Below are 12,825 nucleotides of genomic sequence, written 5' to 3'. Positions count from 1 at the left end.
TTCGAAATCGTGAATACGTGGCAAAACACTCAGGAAAGCAAATGTTTGAGCCTTAATTTAAAATTCAAAAACTTGAAAATACACAAAATCAGGCCTCAAAGCAAGGCATTCAAAAAAATACAGGACAGTTTGGTTTATACTAGGGATGGTCAAAATTTTCCGGAATTCGGATTCTAGAAAACTTATTTTCCGGAATCGGAAATTTCCTGTTCCGGATTTCGGAAACATTCCGGACTTTTTCCGATTTTACTTTACAGATTCCGGAAAGTAAAAATTTCGGAATTGGGTATCCCTAGTAATAGAATATTACGCTGTGATGCACAGAAAAAATACAAATGTAAGATAAGGATACCCTTCACCCCAATGGGCAACAGGAAACAAAATTTGGATTAATACAGAATCAATTGAGTTGAGTTGATTTTGAGTTTAACGTCACTTTCAGCAGTGAGGCTATATGAGACGGGACCTACTAATTAACGTGGAATCCCAACCACATGAGCTCAAGCTGGGAAGTTGTTGAATCAAATGACAACACATCAGTACGTTATTTTTTGATTATTTTGTTTGGTTTTCAATAGGACTTATTAAACTAAAGTTAATTGCAACAGTTATCCTACACACAACTAAGCTCACCTGAATGCTGTTGCATATGGTCAAATCTTCTTTCCCAGTCCACAACTTGTTTCACTGAATCTCCGACGGTCAACGGGCTTTCTACAAAATGAACTGCAGTTGTACCTTTTCGAGTGACTTGCAGCACAGGAATATCATTCATAAGTCCATGATCGCTTGGCTGAAAAGGTACAGAAGAAAAAACGTACTAAAATAAGTTGATATGTTGAACAAGTTGATATCTATTTAAATAAAAATGAAACTGACCTTGTGTGGGACGCAGAAAAACGGCTGGACTGTTTGAAATTAACACTTTCGATCCTGGGCTAATCTGACCTTGTTTATTCCAGTATCCTGGAGTTTTTAGGCCTTTTTTTAAATATATATATATATATATATATATATATATATATATATATAGCACATTGCTAAATAATAATAGACGCACTAAAAACATTGCAAACAAGTTTTTGGACTTTTAGATTTTATTATGAATATATAATTTGGTGATGTAAGAAGGGGTAATTGGCTACACTGCTGTTTGAAATATGTACTTTTTGAACAAACGAAAAAAGTTCACAATAGAAAAATAATACTCCTGCTGCATGTGAAGTGCGAACAGTGACAATGGTGTGTAATAAGGAGCGGGAAATTTGTGGGAACTGACCGCTGAGTTCCGTTATTGTAAGGATTCGGGAGGAAAAAGGACAGATATATATAAGATGGAAGGAAAAAGTAATAAAAAGTGCTCAAAATCAAGGAAAAGCAGTGTTTATTTTTGAAAATTTTCTTGCTTCCCGCCAACTATGGTGGCGCTGGCGCTTTGTGGCTGGTCTGTCGACTTCATGCATATGTACGGGGAGGAGGGTGAGGTCGTATACTCTTGCCCTGGGCACTGATTTTCTACAGCACGAAACAGCTCATGTACTTACCTGCTTTTCAAATTTCGAAATCAGGATCTAAATCTGAATCGTCAATTTCACTTTCCGAACGGGATCTAAACTGAATTCTTCTAAAATCTTTGATAATTCTTCTATATTCATTTTATTTGCTTCAAACAGGACAACTTCTGTAAAATTAAATAGTTTTCTAAACAAAATATTTCACTATATTATCGAGCGTGTTGCAGTCAAAAGAAGAAAGTTAATCACAACACTCAAGTTGCAAAAGTTCGTTTACTCTTCGCTAAATCAGGTTACTAGTATTTCTTCAAGAGCTGAGTCTCAGTAAGTATTTAACACGGCCGACAACCGACCGGAACCCATAATAAGTTACATAGGGGCTATTACGTAATAATAATAATAATAATAATAATAATAATAATAATAATAATAATAATAATAATAATAATAATAATAATAATAAAACGAGTTGGACTCGGGCTTCGGCGTTTTGGAATAAACAGCCAACCCGAGTCTGACTCGGGCTTAGGATCGAAAGTGTTAATTTTTGAATATACATAGGTTGTATAATATGTAGTGGCAACACTATTCTGATATCAGAGGGCTGTGTCTCAGTATTACAAGCTCCGTGGTTCTCAACCTTTTTTGACTGACGGCACACATTACTGAAAGTCCCGGACATCGTGACACTTGTTTGATGCTTATATTATAAATAATAATAATAATAATAATATCTATTATAATAGTGAAAGCAAATAGTTTTCATAATGATTCTATATAGCACTAACCATTATTGCTACCGCTGGATGTATTGACTGGTACAATCCGTTACGATTTTAACTAATTATTATAAAATTCTTCAGGATTTTTCAATTCTAAAATTTCGCGACACATCGGTTGAGAACCACTGCCCTATCTGATAAGGGAATGTTTTCAGGGATTTCCTGACTACCTTTTCGACAAAATGAAGGAACCGCTTCGCAGGAAGGATTACAATACAAGGGAAACCCTCATCCGTGGCGAATGGAGGTCTCTGCGGTATATAGACAAAGACTGACGCGCTGAAGGAGTATGATACCTTCCACACATGTGAAAGAAGGTGATAAGAGATGGGAAGCGATTATAATGAAGAGGCGTAACAGGTGTTGTTCTGTGCATAAAACCAGATAAGAATTATAACAATGTTAGTATTACCTTTTATTCAGTCCTTGCAGTTATCATCTACCTCCAACTGGATTTATCATATCACCTTACATAAGGACCACCCTAATATATATATACTCTGGCATATTTAAGGGGGGCTTCCGGGCTTAAGTCCCCCCTTAAAGTAAACGAAACATCTTGCAGAATTTTCACATTTCCAGGAATAAAGTTAGCAAAGCCCCCCGGAACAAAATCGTAAATACGCCACTGTATATATATGAAATGAAATGAAATCTTTAAGTTTTACGTCCCACGGTTATGCTAATAGACTAAAGGAGACGGTTATGATGAGAGATGAGTGAAATGGTGGAATGAAGAAAGTGGGAGGAAACGGGAGAATCCGAGAAAATCCACGAGCACGGTGTTTGTTCAGCATAAATTCCACACGGCACGAGCTGGGATCAAACCAGGGACTCCAAGCACCGGAGGTGAACGCTCTACCACTGAGCCCGGGACTCCTATATATATATATATATATATATATATATATATATATATGTGTGTGTGTGTGTGTGTGTGTGCATGTGTATAGTATAAACACTCCTGGCGACAAAAATGTATATAATGATAAGCAGCAATAAATTAATACTCCATTATTTTACGCGATATAATTTGTTTCATACGATTTGTTGTTATCGAAGTGTTTGTAGTATATACTTTAACTAACTAACTAACTAACTAACTCTATGGCCTATGGAACCCGAAGGTTCAGTGCCGCGTTCACAAAAGCTCTCCACTGACTTCTATCCTTAGCTAATTGCATCCAGTTTCTACTTTGTATTCCTATCTCTGCGAGATCCATCTTAATATTGTCCTCCCATCTGCGCCTAGGTCTTCCTAATGGTCGTTTTCCTATGGGTCTACCAGTCAAGACTTTGAAAGCGTTTCTACTTTCTTCCATTCTAGCTACATGACCTGCCCACCTAAGCCTCCTAGACTTGACGACCCTAACAATGTTGGGTAAACCGTATAAACTATGTAGTTCTTGTAGTATATACTTTACTTACCAAAATAAATGTTTTAGTTTTGATATTTCTATATCACGACAATAGATGCTCTCTGATGGAATAAGTTTGCTGTAGATGCTTTAAAGAAACACCGATGAAGAAGATGGAAGTTCTTATTGAAAAGGTCTGCAATTTATAGATAACAGAAGTATACCAAGATTAATTCAAATAAATATTTCGTATATAGTGTAGTGTTAGAATTTTTCAGTTTTAGGTCAAGATTCAAAGTCACAATTATGGTAAGTAAGAAGAAACTGGGAATGAAATTCCAAGGAGGATCTTCTAATGTACTTGATAGAGAAGGAAGGCTTCAGGACCTGCTCATGCCGAAATATTGACACAACATTTATTATATTATACATAAGCAGAAGGCACTCACAGAATATAAATACGGAAAGTATTAGACTTCACATTTCTACGTTTTGTGAATGCTTACTAGTTGATTAATGGTCGTTGTTGTTTATTGTTTCATTTATATTAGTGCAGTTTTGCGTGTTCTGGTTCTCGAAAAATTAGGTACGTGGATATTTTCTAGACAGAGATTATATTGTGTTTTCGTACGAAGAAGTTATAATTTCTGAACATTTAATTTTGACTACTAGGTATATCAATTGTTGGCGTTAGTTTTTCTTTGTATACCGTGGCCAATAAAGGAAACAGAAGACTTCTTGCGGGGAGGGAAGGGTGCACGGATAAGTACACAGCCACAGGGTGTCTACAAAGCAAGCATTCCCTGACTGTCGTTATCTTTATTCTTAGTATAACTCATGAAAAATACCTTATATTTAAAGTGAACTAAGTTTTCATCATTGTTTATATGGTTATACAATATTCTACAAACGTACAAACGAATCAATTCATTTATCTGTAATTTATGAACATTTTAGTGGCATCCCTTCACCCCTCACAACCTTGGAAAGATTTTTCCCTGACACTTAATAAAATTCCCTGACTTTCCCTGATCCTACAAATTTCCTGACTGGTAGACACCCTGAGGCATAATAAATTCAGTTCTATTATTAATCAAATCAAAATTGTTTTTAACTGCTTCCATAACACTAGACCGTAAGGGAGAGGCTATAGGCTAACTCAGTTATGAGTGAATATATATATATATTTTAGATATTGACTTTTGCGTAGCAAAACGCAAAACAAATTTAAATTAGCATTGCAATTTGCAAATTTTGTATCGCACTCTCTGCAGTCAAGACAAACATTATTATTATAATTTCATACAGTGACATAGTAAACATTTTCCATGCATCACAAACAAGTATGATAATAAAAAGCAAAGTAAGGAAAAAGTAACAACAAGTAAGTTGGTAGTTGTTTTCGAATGTGCCCACGAATGTGCCCATATAAAGTTATTTTAAAAAAATTAAGTTTTGAATTTATAATGACTTGAAGAAACAGGTAATTGTAAGAACGCATCACAACGTCAACTTTTTTTTTTTTTTTGTGATAAAACAAAACTTATTTCTCACAAAATCTAGTTTCTAATTGTAGCCAACTGCTACTCGGACCCAATTTGTTTTCCATATTTTAGACATTTTAAGCCGAACACTACTTTTTTCGTAACTTCAATGTAAAATAAGCGAGCATATCAGAACAAATATATATTTCTAGGAAAATATTATGAGAGAAATATGAAAAAATAGGACAGAAAAAAGTACTGTTAAGGTCCCGTATTTTAGCTAGTAATTTAGTTCTTGAAAAGCAAGCTCTAGTCTTGGATATTTGCAGAGTCGACTGAGCCACTTTCTTTACAGATAGAATAAAGTGTCGAAGAAGATATGGTCTCTGTCATCAGTTCTACACTCTGTTTCCAATAATTTGGTTTGTAGTCAGGAGTAGAGATTGTGTTCAGGAATTTTCATTTAGGATTTCACTAGGCGGATTGCTGACTGTAAATCTAAAATAAAATTTCTATGTAACGGTTTTAAAATGAGAATGCTTTAAAACTGCACATACAAATCAAGAGGGTGGCTGAATGATGAAATGCATGGAAATAGCTATAAATTAACACCATCTAGATTTAGTCCTCTTTTTTTTTATTATTTATATTTAGCAACAAAATATATAAGTAACAAAAACAAACTAAATGGAAAATATTAATATAGTTTTTGTCTTTAGTTTTTAAGTTCAATTTCTAGTTTCAATTTGTAAAGATTTTTTTATCTTTTTCTGAAGGTCCAATTAGCAGCAGACATTAAGTGAATTCACAACTCGGAGCACATGGTTAAGTTTACATTACAAAGGGATTTTTATGTTGCCAAAACAGTGTTTTCGAATTATTAGCACAAAACACGAAACATTGAAATATTAAAGTACATTAAACAGTAATAAAGAACTTCTAAGCAATAGAATAGAGGATTAATATAAATCATGGCACAGGTACGAAAGCAAAAATTAATGTTCCTATTTTCTCACTTCATAATTTTGACTACACAGGCAATTTAACATACATACCAGAATATTATTTAATCTAACCTGTTTTCTTACCTTTTCCAATTTCAAAGCCTAAACGGGATCACATTCAACATTTTTGGAAGAGAATTTTCTTGCCACATCTCATGGACGGAGTTTACAGCCAGCAATGATTGACCTTCTTTACGCAACAACTCAGAACATTTTTAGTTCGGTAAATTGCCACTAGCCAAGGTTAAATATCCTCATTCTATAGCCAGATCTGGTGCACAAGGAATACTTACAATTAAGTTTACAAAACATCCATTTATGTGTCGATTACGTTACATTCTTGAGAGCCAACACAGACGTAAAGGTAAACGTTGGGTTTTCAAGAAGACTGATCGCTGAGCTTTAACTGTACGTAAGATCGAAAGAGAACCAATCTCACATAAAATAATGAAAATGATAAAACTGTTTTCTTTTGCAACCGCCCACTTCGGTAATAAATTATGATCATAGATGCATTGCATTTTGCGATACAATTTTTCGTTTGCATCGCATTTCTAGGATTTTGTGTAGCAAACTGCGATGCGATACCACTTAAATAAAACACTGACATATATATATATATATATATATATATATATATATATATATATATATATATATATATAGATAGATAGATAGATAGATAGATAGATGGATAGATGGATAGATAGATAGATGGATATAGATATACGAGGGCTAGTCAAGAAAGACTTGGACTGATTTTTTTCCCGGCAGTTCTGTTAACGCTGGAGCTTCATAGTTTGGCATACAAGTAGAGTGGGTCTTGCTGTGCATATATATAAAATGTTGTTAAGGAATCATTGCATGTTTGGTAACCACTACTTTTTATTGCAGGTGATGTTCTGCGCCGCCTCTAGAAGTCGCCTGTAGAAGAAATGGACTCATTACGAGATGAACAATTTGCAGCTATACGGTTCTGCTATCGCCTGGGGAAAAGTGCAACAGAAACTATAGGAATGTTGAGAGCAGCCTACAAAGATGACGCTCTGCCACGAAGTACCGTGTTCTGGTGGTTCAAAGAGTTTCAAGAGGGCCGAATGACAATCACGAAAGCTGGTGGACCAGGTGTATCAGCGTCAGCTGTTACTGAGGTGAACATTAACACGGCAGCAGTCTTTGTTAGAGAAGATCGCTGCATCAGTATCGACGATCTGGCAGCCGCACTACGCATATCTCATGGCAGTGCCTTCACAATTTTGCATGACCACCTCCACATGAGCCGAGTGTGTGCTCGATGGATTCCGCGACTCCTGACACCAGAGCAGAAGGCCGTTCGAGTGGAGACTTGCAGGAAGCTGTTGCAAAGGTTTGAGGGTGGTGGAGACGCCTATATGGAGTCAATTGTCACCGGCGATGAGTCATGGCTTCATCATTTCGATCCTGAGGGCAAGCAAGCCAGTACGCAGTGGAAGACACCAGGTTCTGAAGGCATCGGAGGCGGTTTTGAAGGACCTCTCAAAGAATGGCCTGCGACACGTGTTTGAGGACTGGAAGACTCGAATGAAAAAGTGCATTCAAATGGGCGGGGACTACTTTGAAAAGGATCATGTGCCTGTTGCTGAGTAATAATAAATTGCCTAGGAAAAAAATCAGTCCAAGTCTTTCTTGACTAGCCCTCGTATAAAGGAAAATTGTTGAAAATATGTGGTTTTCAAACTAAAATGGTGGAATTTCCCCAATCGCATCAGCCATCTGGACTCCACACTGATAAGGGACCTTACGTTAATTAAAAAGCAACGTTGACAGTTTAGCAGGTTGCTTCCTTGGATTGTTGGGAAATGTATTCGAGGTGTTTTAGATTCCTTCACATAACAATGTGCACGCTCCATGTGTCATTATGTTCTATTCGAACAGCAAGCTGAACGGGAAACGAGGGATTTTCATTCAACATAGGCCGCCTGACCAGTGTAGAGACTAAATGTCTGTTCCGATTGAAACATTTCCACCATTTTATATTGAAAACAACCCATTTCCAACAACTTTCCTATCTTTCCATTTTTCCATATATGTACTCATAGCTGTGTTGGCCTACGGCCCCGGACGTTTAATACACACGATATTATGCCCATCTCCAGATACATTTTCTTGGTTCATCTAAAGGTTTGATCTTTACTATCCATCTTGCGAGTTCTCATGCGAGCTGTATGTTCTGTCTTTAACGTTATTTTATTGCCCGGAGGAATGCCATTCAAAGAACAATGTAAAAACAATGTGAATTATGCTATTTTAATTCTCTGATTGACTATTTTACTTTTCGATTAGTTATTTTTCCTAGAATTAGTTTCCAATATTGTTGTTCGTGTCTTCCACGACCACTATTGCAAAGGTTAAAAACAAAAATCTATGAAAAACATATAAGAATACTAAAAGAAATGACAATTCTTGGTATGAGAAGAATAATAAAGTGTAATAAATGTACAACAAACAAAGTTTATTTCTTTTTACTTAATTATCGAAGTTTAGCCCTTTTAGTTTCGAGCTTCAACAGATGTGAACACACACTTTAAGGTGAAATCCGAACTACCATAATAAGCTCAAATTTCAAAGTTATCCCACCAGAAATCAAATTCGTGACCCCGGGCACCACTAGCCACTAGACCAGGGTGGATCCAGGGGGGGGGGGGGGAAGCGATTGCCCCCCAGAAGAGGAACCTTTCTTATTTTATATAGAAATAAAATCCATCCCAGAGTTTGGAGCTCTTAAAAGTAGCTCTAAGTAGCAGTATTACAACCCCCTCCCCAGAAGTCCGTTCTGGATCCGCCCCTGCACTAGACCAGCGCACAGGGATTCCAATTCGCCAAAATGTGATCAAAAGTCGAAAATGTAATTTATTTTATGTAAAACTCAGTGTTAATGTCAAATTTGAAATTAAAACAAGTGAGTTTACTTTCACAGTGTGAAATTATGATAGATTTCCAACCTAAGGGAATTCAATAGTCAAACTTGAAGTAGTACATCTATAACTAATGGCTGCAATAGCTTAATAAGATCAAAGATTGACCCTGTTCCTCGCACACTGAATCCATATCAGAAACAGATTATCCGTTATTGCTTTTGTTTCATAGAGATAAATTTTAAAACCGGAAGTGGTTAATTCTAAGCACTTCCGGTTTGAATAGAGGGTTAATGGAGAGAGCTGAAACTATTCTCGGAAAGCTGAATCAATTCCAAAAAACCGCTTCTCGATATCTTTTAACCGTTTTTCCTCCATGGAAATCAGTATTGAAACCGGAAGTAGCAGTAAATTTCAACCAGTTCCGGTTTTGATAAAGTCTGGGGGGTTGTTATGGAATGGTCTCTTAATACCCTGAATCGTTTGCAGAAAGCCGCTTGTTGCTATTTAATAACCATTTTATTCTGTGGTCATAAATGTTGAAACCGGAAACAGTTTATTTCAACCACTTCCGGTTAAACATAGGGTTTATGAGGGAGACAAAACTTATTCCTGGGATGCTGAATCAATCACAAAAAGCCGCAAAACAATATCTCTTACAGTTTCTATTCTATAAAAATCAGTACTGAAATTGGAAGTAGCAGTAAATTTTAACCACTTCCGGTTTAGAGTGTTCGGCATTGTCGCGGTATGTTGCTTTGAGACTGAATCATTTGCAAAAAACGCATCTCGCTATCTGTTACTCTTTTTCGCTTTATAGGAACAAACGTTGAAAACGGAAATGGCTAATTTGAATTACTTCCGTTTTGAAAAAAAAAATGAAATTTTTAAGTTTAACGTCCCACGCTTATGCCGGTTAGGCTAAAGGAGACGGTGATAATGAGAAATGAGTGAAATGGTGGAATGAAGAAAGTGGGAGGAAACGGGAGAACCCCGAGAAAACTCACGAGCACGATTTTTGTCCACCACAAAGTTCACACGGCGCGAGCTGGGATCGAACCAGGGACCCCAAGCACCGGAGGTGAACGCTCTACCACTGAGCCACTGCGCCCCCTACTTCCGTTTTGAATAGATGTTAATGGAATAGATAGAACCCATTCTTGGGACGCTGAATCGACTACTGAAAACTGCACCTCGATATCTCTTACACTTTTTCCTTTGTGTAAATCAGTAATGAAACCGGAAGTAATATTAAATTTGAACCAGTTCCGTTTTAGGCTGAGTGTTCGAGACAGTCATATTACGTTGCCTTGAGATGCTGAATCATTTGCAAAAAACCAGCTTTCGCTATTTGTTACCGTTCTCGTTTTATTGCGATTAGCGTTGAAATATTAAATGACTAATTTGATTCACTGTTCTGGTTTGAATTAGTGGTGGGCACAAAAACTAATTTTTCACTGAAATCGGTTTTCGCCGAATCCGGTTTCGGTTTTCTTCAAGACCGTTTCAGTTTTTCATCTAAACCGGTTACAGTTTTTTCAAAATTGGTTCTGTTTCTGACCAGAATAGTGTTTCGTTGTTCTCTGAAAAATGATTCCATTTCCAGAGAAATAGTTTTATGTGTTTTCCAAAACAGTCTTAGGTTTTTAGTTACGGTGAAAACCGAACCAGTTTTTTGAGAAAACCTAACCGGTTTTTGGAGAAAACCGAAACCGGTTTTTGTAGAACCGAAATGGTTTTTCAACAAACTGGTTTCCAGTTTTTATAAAAAACCAGTTGTACCCATTACTAGTTTGAATAGAAGTTTATTAGCAAGAAGGAACATATTTTTGTGACGCTGAATCGATAGCAAAAAGCCGCATCATGATATCTTATATTGATCTTGCTCTGTGGAAATCAGTATTGAAACCGGAATATTAAATTTGGTTCCGGTTTTGGTAGAGTATTCGGAATAGTCATGGTATGTTGTCTTGAGACGGTGAATTGTTTGCAAAAAGCCGCTTCTTGCTACTTGTTACCTTTTTCGTTTTATGGCGATAAACGTTGAAACAGAAAATAATTAATTTGAACCACTTCTGGTTTTGAATAGAGAATTACCACAGAATCAACGGATGCCTTTGTCTTGATTTTGAAAGCTTGTTATCGGCACTGAAGTCCAAATTTTCTCAATTTCTTCACGGTTTTTCTTTGTTTTGCCTAAATTGCATTATGGCGAAAACGTGTATAAGTAACATAACGAGGGATACCGCATTTCAAAACATACTTTTATTAAAGAAGTGCAAACTTGTTTCAAATCTATACTACGCAAATAAAAGAAGACATTATTACTGTACAGGAAAGAAAGAAACGAATAAGTAAAAATATACCTGTCCACCGCCTTCGGGGAACAATATAGTGTCTTGTAAAATGACATCATAACCATTCACCACTACCTTCTTACTGTTTCGAACAAGTTTCAAAGACGATGGAACACAAGAGATCACTTCCGTCGTATACTGAAAAAACAAACAAAATTAAACTATATTAGGAATACATTATGCTGATATAAACATGCATAATAATAATAATAATAATAATAATAATAATAATAATACAGTGAAACCTCTACTAACGGACACCTCTATAAAGCGGACACCTCCCTTAACGGACATATTTTGTATTCCCCAAACACTGGAATAGGAAAAAGCATATTGACAAACCTCTCTAAAGCGGACACACTCTAGTACGGACACGGACAGTCTTTTCTGTCTTTTATAGGTATTATTTACCTCCGTATTACGGACACTTTCTCTAGAAATAAGTGGAAAAGTGTAGTAAAAATGCATTTTTAGTAATTCATACGTGTATCACCAAGAAAGCATTGTGACAACATTTTGCCCCCTCAACTGTCTGCTCAGCAACCCAGACGAAGTGTCTCTGTTTAACAACACTCTTATGTCCTTTGCTTGCATCCCACCCAAGCTGTTTTAGACACAAAAGTGATTGACAGTTGCCCGCCGTTAGGGATGACACATTATACTACTGTCCCGTTGGAGTCTCTAACCAACCAGAAGACAAGTGTAGTACTTTTTGCCCTCAGGTATGTATATTGTCTCAAAAAGAACACTTCAGGACTCCAATTATCCCACAAATTAAAGCGCCATACTGAAAACGAAGAAAGTACTGATAAGTGTAAAGTGCAGAGAACTATAATATGTTATTTCCATGTTGTACCTCGAACATAGAGTATTGGATGACAGAGAATAATGCATGTAATATTCGTAAATACGTGATTCTTGCAAAAATATTTTTTCTAATTGTATATTATCTTGCTCACTAATTTACATAAAAAATACTGAAACCTCTTGAAGGCGGACACCTCTCTATAGCGGACAATTTTTGATTCCCCGCGGCTGTCCGCTTTAGAGAGGTTTCACTGTAATAATAATAACCTGAATAACGTTCCTTTTTTTTATGTATTTCTAGTCAATATTTCCAGTACTTCCTGCGGGTACTCGTCGTTGGGACTATAATTTAAGATTGTTCTTTCTGCTGGTCTTCACATAGTTTTGTAAGAACATCAGTAGTGGAAAAAAATTTCAACAAATTTTAATTTGTTCGTGTACTAATCTAAATCAAATTTTATTCTATATGCTTTAGTATCTACTCCTGTAATCTTCTGTGTTGCATATATTTTCCAACACTCCGAAATTATAAAGCCTTGTATGTACAATGCTGCCAATTAATGTACAAATTCAACCCTTAATCTGTAATCTTTGTATCTTCTAAAGAATATATAACACATTAATA

General features: G+C 36.2%; 1 protein-coding gene across 2 annotated transcripts in view; it reads right to left on the bottom strand.

The window, feature by feature from the left end:
- The window catches only part of LOC145675487 (uncharacterized), a 184,349-nt gene that overhangs the window by 137,276 nt on the left and 34,248 nt on the right, over positions 1-12,825 (bottom strand). For both annotated transcript variants that reach the window (XR_014129130.1, XM_081745928.1), the window contains exons 2-3: positions 11,403-11,531; positions 634-793 (exon numbers count right to left, since the gene is read on the bottom strand). Coding sequence is in view for 1 of the 2 variants with exons in the window: in XM_081745928.1 (XP_081602054.1) it covers positions 634-793; positions 11,403-11,531 (289 nt within the window). In the remaining variant the exon portion in view is untranslated. The remainder of the gene's footprint in view (positions 1-633; positions 794-11,402; positions 11,532-12,825) is intronic.

This window comes from Thermobia domestica, chromosome 18, assembly GCF_964235325.1.
Source record: "Thermobia domestica chromosome 18, izTheDome1.hap1.1, whole genome shotgun sequence".
Lineage (NCBI taxonomy): Eukaryota > Metazoa > Arthropoda > Insecta > Zygentoma > Lepismatidae > Thermobia > Thermobia domestica.
Note: the sequence above shows the minus strand (reverse complement) of the source record. Positions and strands in the feature narration are given on the sequence as shown.